Source organism: Oncorhynchus masou, chromosome 30 (assembly GCF_036934945.1).
Source record: "Oncorhynchus masou masou isolate Uvic2021 chromosome 30, UVic_Omas_1.1, whole genome shotgun sequence".
NCBI lineage: Eukaryota > Metazoa > Chordata > Actinopteri > Salmoniformes > Salmonidae > Oncorhynchus > Oncorhynchus masou.
This window is the reverse complement of record NC_088241.1, coordinates 13,641,092-13,657,639: the sequence shown is the minus strand read 5'-3', so window position 1 is coordinate 13,657,639 and position 16,548 is coordinate 13,641,092. Positions and strand designations below refer to the sequence as shown.

General features: G+C 40.7%; 1 protein-coding gene across 4 annotated transcripts; it reads left to right on the top strand.

Annotated features, from left to right (window-relative positions):
• The first annotated feature begins 141 nt into the window (after nt 1–141).
• Nucleotides 142–15,893, top strand: LOC135522094 (lysosomal-associated transmembrane protein 4B-like). 4 transcript variants are annotated; one of them, XM_064948045.1, is made up of 8 exons: nt 142–406; nt 1,150–1,261; nt 2,255–2,328; nt 2,704–2,826; nt 3,021–3,119; nt 5,848–5,943; nt 8,129–8,191; nt 14,553–15,893. In XM_064948045.1, the coding sequence occupies exons 1-8, from the start codon at nt 314–316 to the stop codon at nt 14,634–14,636; spliced, it is 744 nt and encodes a 247-aa protein (XP_064804117.1). In that variant the 5' UTR covers nt 142–313; the 3' UTR covers nt 14,637–15,893. The 4 variants fall into 4 exon arrangements, with proteins under 4 accessions (XP_064804117.1, XP_064804118.1, XP_064804119.1 ...); XM_064948046.1 differs by lacking the exon at nt 8,129–8,191 and adding an exon at nt 2,491–2,529; XM_064948047.1 differs by lacking the exon at nt 8,129–8,191.
• Nucleotides 15,894–16,548: the final 655 nt, after the last annotated feature.

Below are 16,548 nucleotides of genomic sequence, written 5' to 3'. Positions count from 1 at the left end.
ATCCCAGTAAACATAGCAGGCAGCTACAGTATAACTATTTAAATTTCCCGGCTTTGGTGAGGGATGATGGGAACATTATTCTCGAAACAACTAGTTACATCACCGGCTCTTGATCCTATCCAGCTCAGGTCACATGCTCCGATGTTTGCTACTTGCCTGAGTTGAGCACTCGAGCCGGCGTGAGGGTGTTACCGCTAATTGCAGACGACACCGCGCTTGCCGGAGAGAAATTCACTTCGATCTATTTGGATTGTTTATCATTAACAGTTAGATATAGATATCTGTGAAGTGCCTCATCCTTGGATTGTAAAATATGATTTCCCCGTGGGACCGATGGCATTCCACCAGATGCTGCCTGTGCTGTCATGTCCGCACGGGCACCGTTATCCTGGGGGTTTGGTATATGGTGAGCATTCAAGTCGCTATTATTCACAACACTATTTAGATTGGCACAAAAACAGTGTTATTATTTGTAGGACGTTTTTCCATGTGCAATGTTAATTTTTATCCAGCAGAAAGTAGTCTCATTGTGCTTGGCTGCAAGTGATAACATTTAGTTAATGGATTGTTTTAATTATGGACGAACAAGTTATTCCGCTAAGGTGTCCAAGAAGGGGTTAACGTAACCAAACACCAGTGGGTAAAAAACAGGACAGGTTACAGGTCTTGTGTCAGGTAGACGCCTTTAGGCTATGGCAATAATTATTTTTCCATTGTGCACTTATGTAGAATTAATTCAAAAGTTAATGCACCGTTACTATCCTTGTGGAGTCGTTCCATCATGTTGACATTAAATTGAATGTCAGCCTACACTGCTGAGTTAGAGGTGGTTCACTCAAATTATAAAATGACTATTTCCTTACCTGGAACACAGCCAAATAGTTCCTAAGTAATGAATCCTATAATGAAGTAATTTGGGTTAGCAAGTTATCCCTTTATAATAAAGGCTGAGCGATTCTGTATCTGTATCCTCCTGTCAGTCAGACTGGTCCTGATGTCTTTGTGTTTAGCTGATCAATGCCATCAAATGCTTGTGGAGCCTTCCTTCATGTTGAAGTTGAACCTTTCCCCAACGTTGATCTATTAATGTGTATCCTATTCCTATCTTGTTTGTCAGTCTAAATGTCCTTATGTCTTAATGTCCTTTAGCTGATCAATGCGGTGGTGTTGCTCATCCTCGTCACGGCCCTGGGTGATCCTGACCAGTACCATCTGACCAGCGCTGAGCTGGCTAACGACTTAGATGACATGGATGACGCCAGTAAGTAGCCTATAGCTTTATGCTGGGATAAATGTGTGTGACGTTGCATAGGCCTGCCCACGCCTCCTTAGTAGCCTGACGGGCCAGTGTGTTTGTGCTCTCGCCAACTCCTCTGTCTGTTGTGTATGTGATGACAATGATGGAAACTACTATGGCGTTACGTATCAATGCCAAAACTACTGGTTTTATAAGTCACTTGATATCATTGAAAGCAGCCAATAGTCAGTATTTCTCTCACTTCACAATAAAGCCAATCTAATCTCTGTCCGTGGGCACGCATGTCTAATGTTCAGTTGTGTTGGGTATTTTCACAAACTTGCTAAATCGGCTAGGTTTTGCCCAGGTTGGAAGAGAACTGTAGCAGCATATGCTGGCCAAATTAACATGTCTGCCATTGGTTGTCTGTACAGTAGTGTCTGATTGAAACTGACTGAGTTGACCCAGTTCCGGTCAGATTAAGCGGTCCTGTGATCTCTTTTGCCATTGGTCCAACTGGCCCTGCATTAGGCAGGCCATAGAAATATAATTACTAGAACGGCCATCCCTGTTCAAATCAATGTGCCATGATAGGTGGAACTGCACATTTCTATGAGGCAGGCAGTGATTCAGTTCAGGCTAGTTACAGAACTAAAGCAGACTGGCTTTTGTTCTGTTCTGTTGGAGCGGACTACTGTGTTCTCTGGGCTGTGCACAGATGGACAGGATTACTGTGACGCTGACAGTCGGTGACATAGTATTTTTGTTTTCTGTGAAATCCACTCAATGTCATAGTATCAAGATCAGGTTACATCTACTCAGAGCAAGTTGGGTCATTTTCACATAATCAGTGTCAAACTAGGAATGAGCTGAGTTTATTATAAGCTTATAAATTACTGTGAGATTAATTCAATCACCACCCAAGGGCAAACACCAAGTGATTTTTCTCATCATTTGCTACAGTTATTCATTTATTTGAATGCAGACCTTGTATACAGTGATTCCCTTCTATTCCAGACATGTGTATTGCTTCAGCGATCTCGTTGCTGATGATACTAATTTCTGGGATGGCGACATACGGTGCGTATAAGGTAAGTAAGCGTCACATCAATAGCGTTCTGATGTTGCTTGTACTGGTATACTATGTCTGCTCTCGTAAGAATGAATACAGATGAAGACACTAGGAGGATCGTCCAAATATAGTTTAAACATTATTGTCCAAATGTAGTTTGGTTTTAAACTTTCAAATCTAGATTTACAGACATGGTCTTGAATGGCTGGGTCCCACTGGAGTAAGTTTACCAAACCTCCCACCAGAAACACATTGATTTACGTTTAATGCGTCGTTCAGAACGTTTTGTTTGAATCATAGTTTTTTCAGATAGATATATTAGTCTTTCCTGCAGCTGCAGCTCTTCAGATGCTATTCCCTCGTGGCTAACATAAAACTGTTTTCCCTGTTTCAGCAACATGCTGCTTGGATCATCCCATTCTTCTGCTACCAAGTCTTTGACTGTGCACTAAACACCCTGGTGGCTGTTAGTATTGTGGTCTACCCCAACACCATACAAGATTACCTCCAACAGCTGGTAAGAAGGACTCCAAAGTCAAACTCTTATTCTAATAAAGTCCCTGAAATGACACTCTATTGCCTGTATAATGCACTAGATAGTGCACCATATAAGGAATTGGGTGCCATTTTGGATGTAGCCACCACACTCTTTACCCCCAATCTCACTGCAGCTGATTTTGTCCGTCTGACTATCTGGTGTCACCCTCACAGCCTGAGAACTTCCCCTACAAAGAGGACATCATGGCCATGAGCAACGTGTGCTTGGTCTTCATCGTGCTCCTCTTCATCGGATGCATTCTCACCTTCAAGGTAACTGCTACTGAACTGACAGGCAAATGTCCCTACTACAGATTCCTAACACATTGTATACGTTTTGTTACTTACTGTATGAGTGACAAAACAGTGCTTATGCTGTGTGAGAGGAAAATAGTGTTCATCTGGGGAAGTTATTCAGGTTATTTTTTGGCAGAAACCTTTGCCGGACGGACAGAGGATTCTGCAGAGGTTCATACATCTGGCAGGAGCCATTTCACAAGGCTGTTTTCATAACACCATAAAGGGAGCCATTGAGGCAGTGCCCTCGTCAGTGTTGCTCTTGGCCCATCCAAGTTAGAAAGCTTTCACATTAGCTCTGACAAACTGTCAGATGATGCCAACTACCAATGTCCCACCACACTATACAACTCTGTTTTAATGGCATTGTAAAAGCCCCTCTAAATGGCCTGCTAGCTCTATTGGGCTGCTGCTACAGAGCTCCTGTGTCGTACAAAGACCATCCAGATGGAGGGAAACAGATTGAGAGAAAGAGGATGTGTTTTATTTTTATAGACTTCAGTAAGGCTCTGTGTCACCATGTAAAACTGTGGAGATACCTTACTGAGAGCATCTTAATGCAAACATGCTATGATAATGAGGATGACCACATGTTTCTATTACTTCTGGTCCAATCCAAAGGTAGGGGTTGATACATAGCTCTGCTGTCAGTGAGTGATAAGTGTTCTGTATAGATGTTGCTACCTCTACCAGCATATCATCCACAGGCGACTGACGATTGTATGTGAGTTTAGCATGTTGAGGAATGTCTTTTGGAATTTCTTACAGAATGTCTATAGACAGTATATACCATATGGAGGTCTACAGTTTTTACTGCACATTGTTGAAGAGACCGTAAAATTGACAGAGGTGTCAATTCATTTAAGTGGTATGTGCAGTGGGATATATATAGAGCATTCGGAAAGTATTCCAACCCCTTCACTATTTCCATATTTTATTCTAAAATTGATTTAATAAATAATTTTCTACACACAATACCCCATAATTGCAAAGAGAAAACAGGTTTTTATGAATGTTTGCACACTCACTTCGCTATGAGACTCTAAATGGAGCTGAGGTGCATCCTGTTTCTATTGACCATCCTTGAGATGTTTCTACTATTTGATTGGAGTCCACCTGTGGTCAATTCAATTGAATGGACATGATTTGGAAAATCACACACCTCTCTATTAAAGGTCCCACAGTTGACAGTGCATGTCAGAGCAAAAACCAAGCCATGAGGTTGAAGTAATTGTCCGTAGAGCTCCGAGACAGGATTGTGTCGAGGCACAGGTCTGGGGAAGGGTTCCAAACATTTCTGTAGTATTGAAGGTTCCCAAGAACACAGTGGCCTCCACCATTCTCAATTGGAAGAAGTTTGGAACCACCATGACTCTTCCTAGAGCTGGTCGCCCGGCCAAACTGAGCAATCGGGGGAGAAGGGCCTTGGTCAGGGAGGTGACCAAGAACCAAATGGTCACTTTGACAGCGCTCCAGAGTTTCTCTGTGGAGATGGGAGAACCTTCCAGAAGGAGAACCATCTCTGCAGCACTCCACCAATCAGGCCTTTATGGTAGAGTGGCTAGATGGAAACCACTCCTCAGTAAAAGGCACATGACAGCCCACTTTGAGTTTGCCAAAAGGCACATAATGAACTCAAACCATGAGAAACAAGATTCTAAAGGTCTGATCAAACCAAGATTGAATTCTATGGCCTGAATGCCAAGCGTCACGTCTGGAGGAAACCTGGCATGGTGGTGGCAGCATCTTGCTGTGGGGATGTTTTTCAGTGGCAGGGACTGAGAGACTAGTCAGGATCGAGGAACCAAGTACAGAGGTCCTTGATGAAAACCTGCTCCAGAGCGCTCAGGGGCGAAGGTTCACCTTCCAACAGGACAATGACTCTAAGCACACAGTCAAGACAACGCGGGAATGGCTTTGGGAAAGTCTCTGAATGTCATTGAGTTGCCCAGCCAGAACCCGGTCTTGAACCCGACCTGAAAATAGCTGAGCAGCGACGCTGCTTATCCAACTTGAGAGAGCTTGAGAGAATCTGCAGAGAAAAATGGGAGAAACTCCCCAAAATGTAGGTGTGCCAAGCTTGTAGCGCCATACCCAAGAAGACTCAAGGCTTTAATCGCTGCCAAAGGTGCTTCAACAAAGTAATCAGTAATGGGTCTGAAACCATTTGTAAATGTTATATATAGAAAAACCTGTTTTGGCTCTGTCATTATGGGGTACTGTGTGTAGATTGATGGGGAGGGGGCAATTTAATCAATTTTAGAATAAGGCTGTAACGTAACAAAATGTGGAACAAATCAAGGGGTTTGAATACTTGCCGAATGCACTGTGTATACATACAGCTGAGCTCAGTCCTAGACTGTTTTATAGTTGCCTACTGCTTTACCAGATGATGTTGTTTGGCTGGACAGGACAGAACCACAGAAAGCTACCTGAGCTTGTTTTTGTGCCACTCTCCTGAATGAGCTGTACTATACTATACCTTTCTGCAATGGACTGGACATTGAGTCTTGTAATTTTGTGAATGAATGAAACCTCTCTGCATTGGGCTGGAGATTGAATCTGAATGCTTTCTGAATTAATTTTACAGTACCCCTTTGGTTTAAGATTAATATTTAGCCTTTGACAGATACTGTACCTTAACTTTATCAGCAGCTGACATTTCTTTTCTTTTATGTCTTTGATAATGGTTTTCCCTTTGCAGGCGTACCTGATAGCGTGTGTGTGGAACTGCTACCGGTATGTGCGTGCAAGAAGCACCACAGAAGTCCTGATATACGTCACTACTAATGACACCACGGTAAGTCCCAGGATACAAGCATCTATTTCAATTGCTGTACAGTACATAAATGACAATTCCTACATTATGACATGGTGGGTTTTTTTTTTATTTTCTACCAGTCTGTTTTAGTTACTACAGGGTAATACAATGTAGTATATTTCCTCGGTTCAGTTAGTTGGGTTTGAAAGACACTGATATATACTCAAGACAAACCACCTCTGTGAATGCAAATATTGACATTGCATTTACTCCTACAATAATAGGTTGTAATTTCCAACCCAAACAGCAGCTGAAAAAATATACTGTTTCTGTTATTCACTCTAACCTTTTGCTTGCAGAGTTGAAAACAATCTAGATGTTTACCAGTGCTGTATTATCATAATATATCTCTTTGTATTCATATGATACATCTCATCTACTCTATAATTACCCTCCCTTCCTCATAAACTCCCTCTGCTTTGTGCTTTTCATTCTGGAGAAATCTTTAGATGTTTTTTTATGACAGATTTATCTCGGTGTGATGCTATTGTGTGTTTACAAAGAAAACATAGAAACGTCACATCCAATGGTAAAAGGATGAACTTATTCCAGGTCATGGAACAGGTTCATATTATAGGTTAGGTTCCCCTCAAGACGGTGAGGGAGAGCACATTCCAACAGTTAAGCCATCATGTCAGTATAGGACGGAAGTATAAAGTTGTATTAAGGGGCTTTACGTGGATGAGGCTCCAGTCCACACTGGCAAACTCATTAATATGGCTACAGTACATTGGCCACCTACTCATTGAAAAGATCTCGGTCTGTCTCTCTCTTTCTCCTACTGGTATCATATAGCCCAAGCTTGGCCACCTGGCTGCTTATCCTCTGCTTCCGCTGCAGATATTACAACACGTTATCCACTGTTGAACCAGGGGAGGGGAGAAATACAGCCTGAAAACATGGCAAGGATCTAGTTTAGCGATCAGACCGTTGCAGCACTGCTCATCCAGCTAGCCTGGGGGAAGAGGATTACTGTGTGATGTCACAATGCAGGTGTAGGAGTGGAGAGTGAGGAGTTGTCAGAACAGTGTTTGCACCTCAACGATGAGTCAGAACAATACCATTATCAGGACTTTTTGTTCTACCAGTAGAATGTGTCACTATATAATGTTGTAATTGACAAGAGTTTGATAACTAAAAGGGATGGAGTAGGCTTATGTAAATTAGATTTTTATTTGTCCCCAGAATATAAACCTTAAATTCCAAGCCACTACGAATGGTTCATGATGCTCATGGTTTGTTTTGAACATGGAGAGCACGGGCCGGCTATAGATGGCCCGCAAGTTTTTAATGTTTCAGTTTAAAATGGACATGTGTGATACAATCTCTCTTTGGCTTAGTTGTGGTCAATTTACAGCGTACAAACTATTTTTATGTACCGGCCCCCAGACCATCCCCTCCGACCAAAAATCGAAATCTAGTTTTTGTACCATGTTGTGTTGCTACTGTGTTGTTGTTGTGTTGCTACCATGCTGTGTTGTCATGTTGCTGCCATGTTGTGTTGTTGTCTTAGGTCTCTATTTATGTAGCAGTGTCTCTTGTCATGATGTGTGTTTTGTCCTACATTATTATTATTTTTCTCCCAGCCCCCATCCCCGCAGGAGGCCTTTTGCCTCTTGTTAGGCCATCATTGTAAATAAGTATTTGTTCTTAATTGACTTGCCTATTTAAAGAAAAAAGAATTGCCTACCCCTGATGGAGAGGAATGACGTGATGTTTTGGTCTAGAGAAGCTGAGTCCTTTCAGGTCCTCTGTGTGAAACACCTTAGCTATGAAGGGACTGGACGAGACTTCTCTTTTTAACCATTCAAATCATTAGTCAAATGTGCTAGAAAAACAACATACTGCCTGCCATGCTTTCCGTAGGTCTAGGCTTTTCAATTAAGGCTTCAAGTGGTCAGACAATATTCTGGTAGACCACCAGTCTACGGGAGTGTTCTGATTCCCTACTTCTCTCCTGAAGTGTGCACTCCCTTACTCCCCTCCTGAACTTAAATGCTGTTGATTGAGGGATTTAGAGGGAGTTTCCTACACCAGTCCATTCCTTTTAAATCTATCGTGGGGATTGACCGACTGCACACTTCATGTATGAAGGTAGACTGCAGCCGTCTGTGTATTACTGGCAGGTTATTATAATCAGAGACACTGCGTTGCCTTCCGACAGGTGGCGTCACTCCTACACGACGCTAAGCCCTCGAACAGAGCAGATGGAGTCGCGCTATCTGACGTAAGACAATAATGGGGATAGCCTACTGTAGATGTGATGTCTTCCACATTTCTGAAAGTCGGTATGTCTGGACTGAGCGGAGCCACCGAGGGGGCGGTTTTCCAGACACACATTGCTTTTTAGTCCAGGACTAGACCTAATCTGTGTCCGGGAAACCACCCCGTGAAGTATAGCTTCAGGACATCAAGCACAATGTGTAGTGTTAAATCAGAAAGGTCCACCATGACATGGACTCCAGTCTGGACTGTAATGCCATTATGCCCCTAACCAGTGCCTTACTGTTGTGTGTGAGGATGACAATGGCATTCTCTAACCATATTTTACAGTATCCTCTGACGGTGTTGTCCATCGAAAATGCATTGAATCATAGATGTTGCTTACAGTATGTCTCTGTGTCAGTAGGAAAACCAGGATGGGTTACATACATCTGAGACACACACACACACACACACACACACGGCCAGCCATTTCCCATGATAGTATTTGGTTGGTTCCCCAGAGAGAGAGAGAGTGTAGTAGTCTGAAGAGAGGACATCTGAGACGGAGTTCTACTTTGCCTCGTCAAAGACACAGAGGAATTGGCTGACTGAACCTGACTCGTGTCAGTCAGATAGGATGTGAATGTGGTCTACAGTGGACGTGACTTGCTGTCTGAGAACCACAGTCACAGCCTGGAATCCAAACTGAATATCACTCTGTTTCACTTCACTGATTTCAGTCTGGACCCGCTCCAATTAACTTGTACCACATTCATTCATGACCCTCTCTATAGATTTGGCCTCTCAATAAACTTGTACCATATTCATTCATTCACCACTTCATTCAAGTCTATGGGGCGGCAGGGTAGCCTAGTGGTTAGAGCGTTGGACTCGTAACCGAAAGGTTGAGAGTTCAAACCCCCGAGCTGACAAGGTACAAATCTGTCGTTCTGCCCCTGAACAGGCAGTTAACCCACTGTTCCCAGGCCGTCATTGAAAATAAGAATTTGTTCTAACCTGACTTGCCTGGTTAAATAAAGGTAAAATAAAAAAACAATTCATGACCCTCTCTATAGATTTGGCCTCTCAATAAACTTGTACCACATTCATTCATGACCCTCTCTATAGATTTGGCCTCTCAATAAACTTGTACCATATTCATTCATGACCTTCTCTATAGATTTGGCCTCTCAATAAACTTGTACCACATTCATTCATGACCCTCTCTATAGATTTGGCCTCTCAATAAACTTGTACCATATTCATGACCCTCTCTATAGATTTGGCCTCTCAATAAACTTGTACCATATTCATTCACGACCCTCTCTATAGATTTGGCCTCTCAATAAACTTGTACCACATTCATTCACGACCCTCTCTATAGATTTGGCCTCTCAATAAACTTGTACCATATTCATTCACCCCCTCTATAGATTTGGCCTCTCAATAAACTTGTACTATAGATTTGGCCTCTCAATAAACTTGTACCATATTCATTCCTCAATAAACTTGTACCACTCCAATAAACTTGTACCACATTCATTCATGACCCTCTCTATAGATTTGGCCTCTCAATAAACTTGTACCATATTCATTCATGACCCTCTCTATAGATTTGGCCTCAATAAACTTGTACCATATTCATTCATGACCCTCTCTATAGATTTGGCCTCTCAATAAACTTGTACCATATTCATTCATGACCCTCTCTATAGATTTGGCCTCAATAAACTTGTACCATATTCATTCATGACCCTCTCTATAGATTTGGCCTCTCAATAAACTTGTACCACATTCATTCATGACCCTCTCTATAGATTTGGCCTCTCAATAAACTTGTACCACATTCATTCATGACCCTCTCTATAGATTTGGCCTCTCAATAAACTTGTACCATATTCATTCATGACCCTCTCTATATATTTGGCCTCAATAAACTTGTACCACATTCATTCATGACCCTCTATAGATTTGGCCTCTCAATAAACTTGTACCACATTCATTCATGACCCTCTCTATAGATTTGGCCTCTCAATAAACTTGTACCATAAGATTTGGCTTTGTACCATATTCATTCATGACCCTCTCTATAGATTTGGCCTCTCAATAAACTTGTACCATATTCATTCATGACCCTCTCTATAGATTTGGCCTCTCAATAAACTTGTACATGACCCTCTCTATAGATTTGGCCTCTCAATAAACATTCATGACCCTCTCTATAGATTTGGCCTCTCAATAAACTTGTACCACATTCATTCATGACCCTCTCTATAGATTTGGCCTCTCAATAAACTCTTCATTCATGACCCTCTCTATAGATTTGGCCTCTCAATAAACTTGTACCACATTCATTCATGACCCTCTCTATAGATTTGGCCTCTCAATAAACTTGTACCACATTCATTCATGACCCCCTCTCTATAGATTTGGCCTCTCAATAAACTTGTACCATATTCATTCATTCATAGATTTGGCCTCTCTAAACTACCACATTCATTCATGATTTGGCCTCTCAATAAACTTGTACCATATTCATTCATGACCCTCTCTATAGATTTGGCCTCTCAATAAACTTGTACCACATTCATTCATGACCCTCTCTATTTGGCCTCTCAATAAACTTGTACCACATTCATTCATGACCCTTGGCCTCTCAATAAACTTGTACCATATTCATTCATGACCCTCTCTATAGATTTGGCCTCTCAATAAACTTGTACCATATTCATTCATGACCCTCTCTATAGATTTGGCCTCTCAATAAACTTGTACCATATTCATTCATGACCCTCTCTATAGATTTGGCCTCTCAATAAACTTGTACCATATTCATTCACGACCCTCTCTATAGATTTGGCCTCTCAATAAACTTGTACCATATTCATTCACGACCCTCTCTATAGATTTGGCCTCTCAATAAACTTGTACCATATTCATTCATAGACCTCTCAATTCTCTATAGATTTGGCCTCTCAATAAACTTGTACCATATTCATTCATGACCCTTATAGATTTGGCCTCTCAATAAACTTGTACCATATTCATTCATGACCCTCTCTATAGATTTGGCCTCTCAATAAACTTGTACCACATTCATTCACCTCTCAATAAACTTGACCCTCTCTATAGATTTGGCCTCTCAATAAACTTGTACCATATTCATTCACGACCCTCTCTATAGATTTGGCCTCTCAATAAACTTGTACCATATTCATTCACGACCCCCTCTATAGATTTGGCCTCTCAATAAACTTGTACCACATTCATTCATGACCCTCTCTATAGATTTGGCCTCTCAATAAACTTGTACCATATTCATTCATGACCCTCTCTATAGATTTGGCCTCAATAAACTTGTACCATATTCATTCATGACCCTCTCTATAGATTTGGCCTCTCAATAAACTTGTACCATATTCATTCATGACCCTCTCTATAGATTTGGCCTCAATAAACTTGTACCATATTCATTCATGACCCTCTCTATAGATTTGGCCTCTCAATAAACTTGTACCACATTCATTCATGACCCTCTCTATAGATTTGGCCTCTCAATAAACTTGTACCACATTCATTCATGACCCTCTCTATAGATTTGGCCTCTCAATAAACTTGTACCATATTCATTCATGACCCTCTCTATATATTTGGCCTCAATAAACTTGTACCACATTCATTCATGACCCTCTATAGATTTGGCCTCTCAATAAACTTGTACCACATTCATTCATGACCCTCTCTATAGATTTGGCCTCTCAATAAACTTGTACCATATTCATTCATGACCCTCTCTATAGATTTGGCCTCGATAAACTTGTACCATATTCATTCATGACCCTCTCTATAGATTTGGCCTCTCAATAAACTTGTACCACATTCATTCATGACCCTCTCTATAGATTTGGCCTCTCAATAAACTTGTACCACATTCATTCATGACCCTCTCTATAGATTTGGCCTCTCAATAAACTTGTACCATATTCATTCATGACCCTCTCTATATATTTGGCCTCAATAAACTTGTACCACATTCATTCATGACCCTCTCTATAGATTTGGCCTCTCAATAAACTTGTACCACATTCATTCATGACCCCCTCTATAGATTTGGCCTCTCAATAAACTTGTACCACATTCATTCATGACCCTCTCTATAGATTTGGCCTCTCAATAAACTTGTACCATATTCATTCATGACCCTCTCTATAGATTTGGCCTCTCAATAAACTTGTACCACATTCATTCATGACCCTCTCTATAGATTTGGCCTCAATAAACTTGTACCATATTCATTCATGACCCTCTCTATAGATTTGGCCTCTCAATAAACTTGTACCACATTCATTCATGACCCTCTCTATAGATTTGGCCTCTCAATAAACTTGTACCACATTCATTCATGACCCTCTCTATAGATTTGGCCTCTCAATAAACTTGTACCACATTCATTCATGACCCTCTCTATAGATTTGGCCTCTCAATAAACTTGTACCATATTCATTCACGACCCTCTCTATAGATTTGGCCTCTCAATAAACTTGTACCACATTCATTCACGACCCTCTCTATAGATTTGGCCTCTCAATAAACTTGTACCATATTCATTCATGACCCTCTCTATAGATTTGGCCTCTCAATAAACTTGTACCATATTCATTCACGACCCTCTCTATAGATTTGGCCTCTCAATAAACTTGTACCATATTCATTCACGACCCTCTCTATAGATTTGGCCTCTCAATAAACTTGTACCATATTCATTCACGACCCTCTCTATAGATTTGGCCTCTCAATAAACTTGTACCATATTCATTCACGACCCCCTCTATAGATTTGGCCTCTCAATAAACTTGTACCATTCATTCATGATTTGGCCTCTCAATAAACTTGTACCATATTCATTCATGACCCTCTCTATAGATTTGGCCTCGATAAACTTGTACCATATTCATTCATGACCCTCTCTATAGATTTGGCCTCTCAATAAACTTGTACCACATTCATTCATGACCCTCTCTATAGATTTGGCCTCTCAATAAACTTGTACCACATTCATTCATGACCCTCTCTATAGATTTGGCCTCTCAATAAACTTGTACCATATTCATTCATGACCCTCTCTATATATTTGGCCTCAATAAACTTGTACCACATTCATTCATGACCCTCTCTATAGATTTGGCCTCTCAATAAACTTGTACCACATTCATTCATTACCCTCTCTATAGATTTGGCCTCTCAATAAACTTGTACCACATTCATTCATGACCCTCTCTATAGATTTGGCCTCTCAATAAACTTGTACCATATTCATTCATGACCCTCTCTATAGATTTGGCCTCTCAATAAACTTGTACCACATTCATTCATGACCCTCTCTATAGATTTGGCCTCAATAAACTTGTACCATATTCATTCATGACCCTCTCTATAGATTTGGCCTCTCAATAAACTTGTACCATATTCATTCATGACCCTCTCTATAGATTTGGCCTCTCAATAAACTTGTACCATATTCATTCACGACCCTCTCTATAGATTTGGCCTCTCAATAAACTTGTACCACATTCATTCACGACCCTCTCTATAGATTTGGCCTCTCAATAAACTTGTACCATATTCATTCACGACCCTCTCTATAGATTTGGCCTCTCAATAAACTTGTACCATATTCATTCACGACCCTCTCTATAGATTTGGCCTCTCAATAAACTTGTACCATATTCATTCACGACCCTCTCTATAGATTTGGCCTCTCAATAAACTTGTACCATATTCATTCACGACCCTCTCTATAGATTTGGCCTCTCAATAAACTTGTACCATATTCATTCACGACCCTCTCTATAGATTTGGCCTCTCAATAAACTTGTACCATATTCATTCACGACCCTCTCTATAGATTTGGCCTCTCAATAAACTTGTACCATATTCATTCACGACCCCCTCTATAGATTTGGCCACTCAATAAACTTGTACCACATTCATTCATGACCCTCTCTATAGATTTGGCCTCTCAATAAACTTGTACCATATTCATTCACGGTCTCCCTTTCTCTCTCTTTGTCTTCTCTCATTTCTCTCTGTTCTCCCATCCAGACTATTATATAATCATTACAGATCTGTTTTGAAATCCTGTTATCCTCTCTATATATGACAATTGTGTCACTTCTGAGAGCTCACACTATTTTCACTTTATCCTCAAAAGAGTATATTTGACCAATTGCTGTTTGACCCACTACCAATATTACTGCTTGTAGTCTTTGCCAGTCACTAAATATATTATAACCATGTCAAACAGTTTTGAACACTTTGTGTTCTGTTGTCAGACACACGTTAGAGGAGTCTGGTCTTGATCACCCTTTATTCTGTATTCCCAGGTACTGTTACCCCCATATGATGACACCATGGCTATTCCATCCAAGAACGCTCCTCCCCCCTATGGGGCACCCTACATAGCATGAAGAACCTGGGCCGCTGTTCTGCTGACCAACTGGACCCCTTGTTACTACAGCAACCTGACATTCCAACCAGACCTGGGTCAACAAATAATATTTGTTTTCTTTCCAATACACTATGCATTTTATAGTTGGCATTTGATAACTGTCACACTGGGTGTGTGATGTTAGCAGTATTTTAATAAAGTTTATAAATATATATATACTTTGACCCAGGCCCCAATACCACTGATTCTTTCCAAAACATTTAACCTACACACATTGACTTACTTACCTGTTACTGTGATACTGTTTAACATTATACTGTTTATTTGGAGTTATTTATTTTCACTGATCTACAGTTGAAACATCGAGCAGGAAAGAGTTAAAATGTGAGCACGCTAGTAGTGTGTGTAATAGCAGATATATATTTTCTTGCTTGTACTAAACTGTACATGTTCTCTACTGTCAGTCCTAGTCCAAAGGCCACCCACCAGAAACGTTTTTCCATGGTCTATGAAGCAAGTACTTGTGAGAGACCTACACAAATCAAATCAGGCACTGAGACCCCCCCCCCACAAAAAAATAATAATAATATATATATATATATATATATATATATATTGCCCATGATTTAGGCTGGTCCCAGATCTGTATGTGCGTTGTCATGTATGGCATGACGATTACAGTCAGAGAATTTGGCTAAAGCACACACAGATCTGAAAACAGGCAAGTAGGGATTGTATCCTCGACTCAAAATATTTATTTGTTCTGCCCATGATCACTGTTCGTTGTTGGATTTCCTTTACAAACAACTTCCTTTCTGATAGGGTGCACTGAGAGAATGTATGGAGCGTTGCTATGCACGGAAGGATTCCAAAGATTTAAAGCACCTGCCTGTAATCTAACTGATGATCGAAGAGCAGAAGTCATATCACCAAGTTACTCGTACGTTATTGTTTAGTGTGTGTAGAAAACCGTCATTATCCTGAATTATTACAAGAGGACAGTGTTGAGTTGACCTTTATTTATAGGTGGAGTTTTAGGACTTGTACATTTGATCTTATATCTGTGTTGATTCCAATAAAGTAAAAAGTGGTGGTCCTGTTTTTTGAATTAAGCCAATGTAAGACTGGTCTGCTCTGCCAGATGCAGTTATTGGCAAGCTGTTCCCCAGACGGGGGACGTCCTCTGAGGACTCTGTCACATTTAACCATCTGCTGCTGCAGCATAAAAAGACACTGAAGTTATATTTATTTGTCCATTAAAAACACATTTAATTGACGGACAGATCTTGTGTTTTTATTTTGGATTCTTAAGTGTCGTGCTGTGTGTTGTATTTACTGTGCATTTCATTTTAATATGTTGTACACTTTATCAGTTCTAGGGCAGGGGCTACGGTTCTGTTTTTTAAAAGTGGTTTGAGACAAATCCACCATAGTATTATTGTGTTACATTACATCACTGCTTGTTAGGCCTATGAGATGACAACCACAGGGAAAAGTCAAGGACTAAAAGGCCTAGTTCTTTCTTCGACTGGCACTAATTCTGTGATCCTTTCCTTACCTCATAAACCTGAAAAACGGAAATTCTCTAGGAAACTTGGAAACGATTTGGCCATTGACTTTAAGAGCTGTTAGGGCCATAATGTTGTCATTGTAAGACAGGTAGTCTATTTTCAGGATGATTGCAGTTAAGAGCACTGAAAGCACTGCTTTAGACCCCTTTTCCATAAACTGCTGCCTTACTGTTACCTTCTGTTCAATGTGGAGAGTTCATCCAGATGTCTTCCAGGTACAGTAACCTCCTTACACTGTAGCTTGGACCACCATTGGACCAGGACAGTAGTTGGCAAAACCAATAGACTTGTCATTTACTTTGAATAATGTACAGTTGAGTTGAGTTGTAGACACACTTATCGCCTTTGTCAGATGTAAGA

What these genes read in the sequence shown, in the direction of transcription:
- LOC135522094 (XM_064948045.1), top strand. Translation starts at nt 314, where the DNA reads ATGATTTCCCCGTGGGACCGATGGCATTCCACCAGATGCTGCCTGTGC. An exon ending in AAGATTACCTCCAACAGCTG is followed by an intron (nt 2,827 to 3,020) that starts GTAAGAAGGACT and finishes TCACCCTCACAG; the next exon opens with CCTGAGAACTTCCCCTACAA. An exon ending in TCACTACTAATGACACCACG is followed by an intron (nt 5,944 to 8,128) that starts GTAAGTCCCAGG and finishes GCCTTCCGACAG; the next exon opens with GTGGCGTCACTCCTACACGA.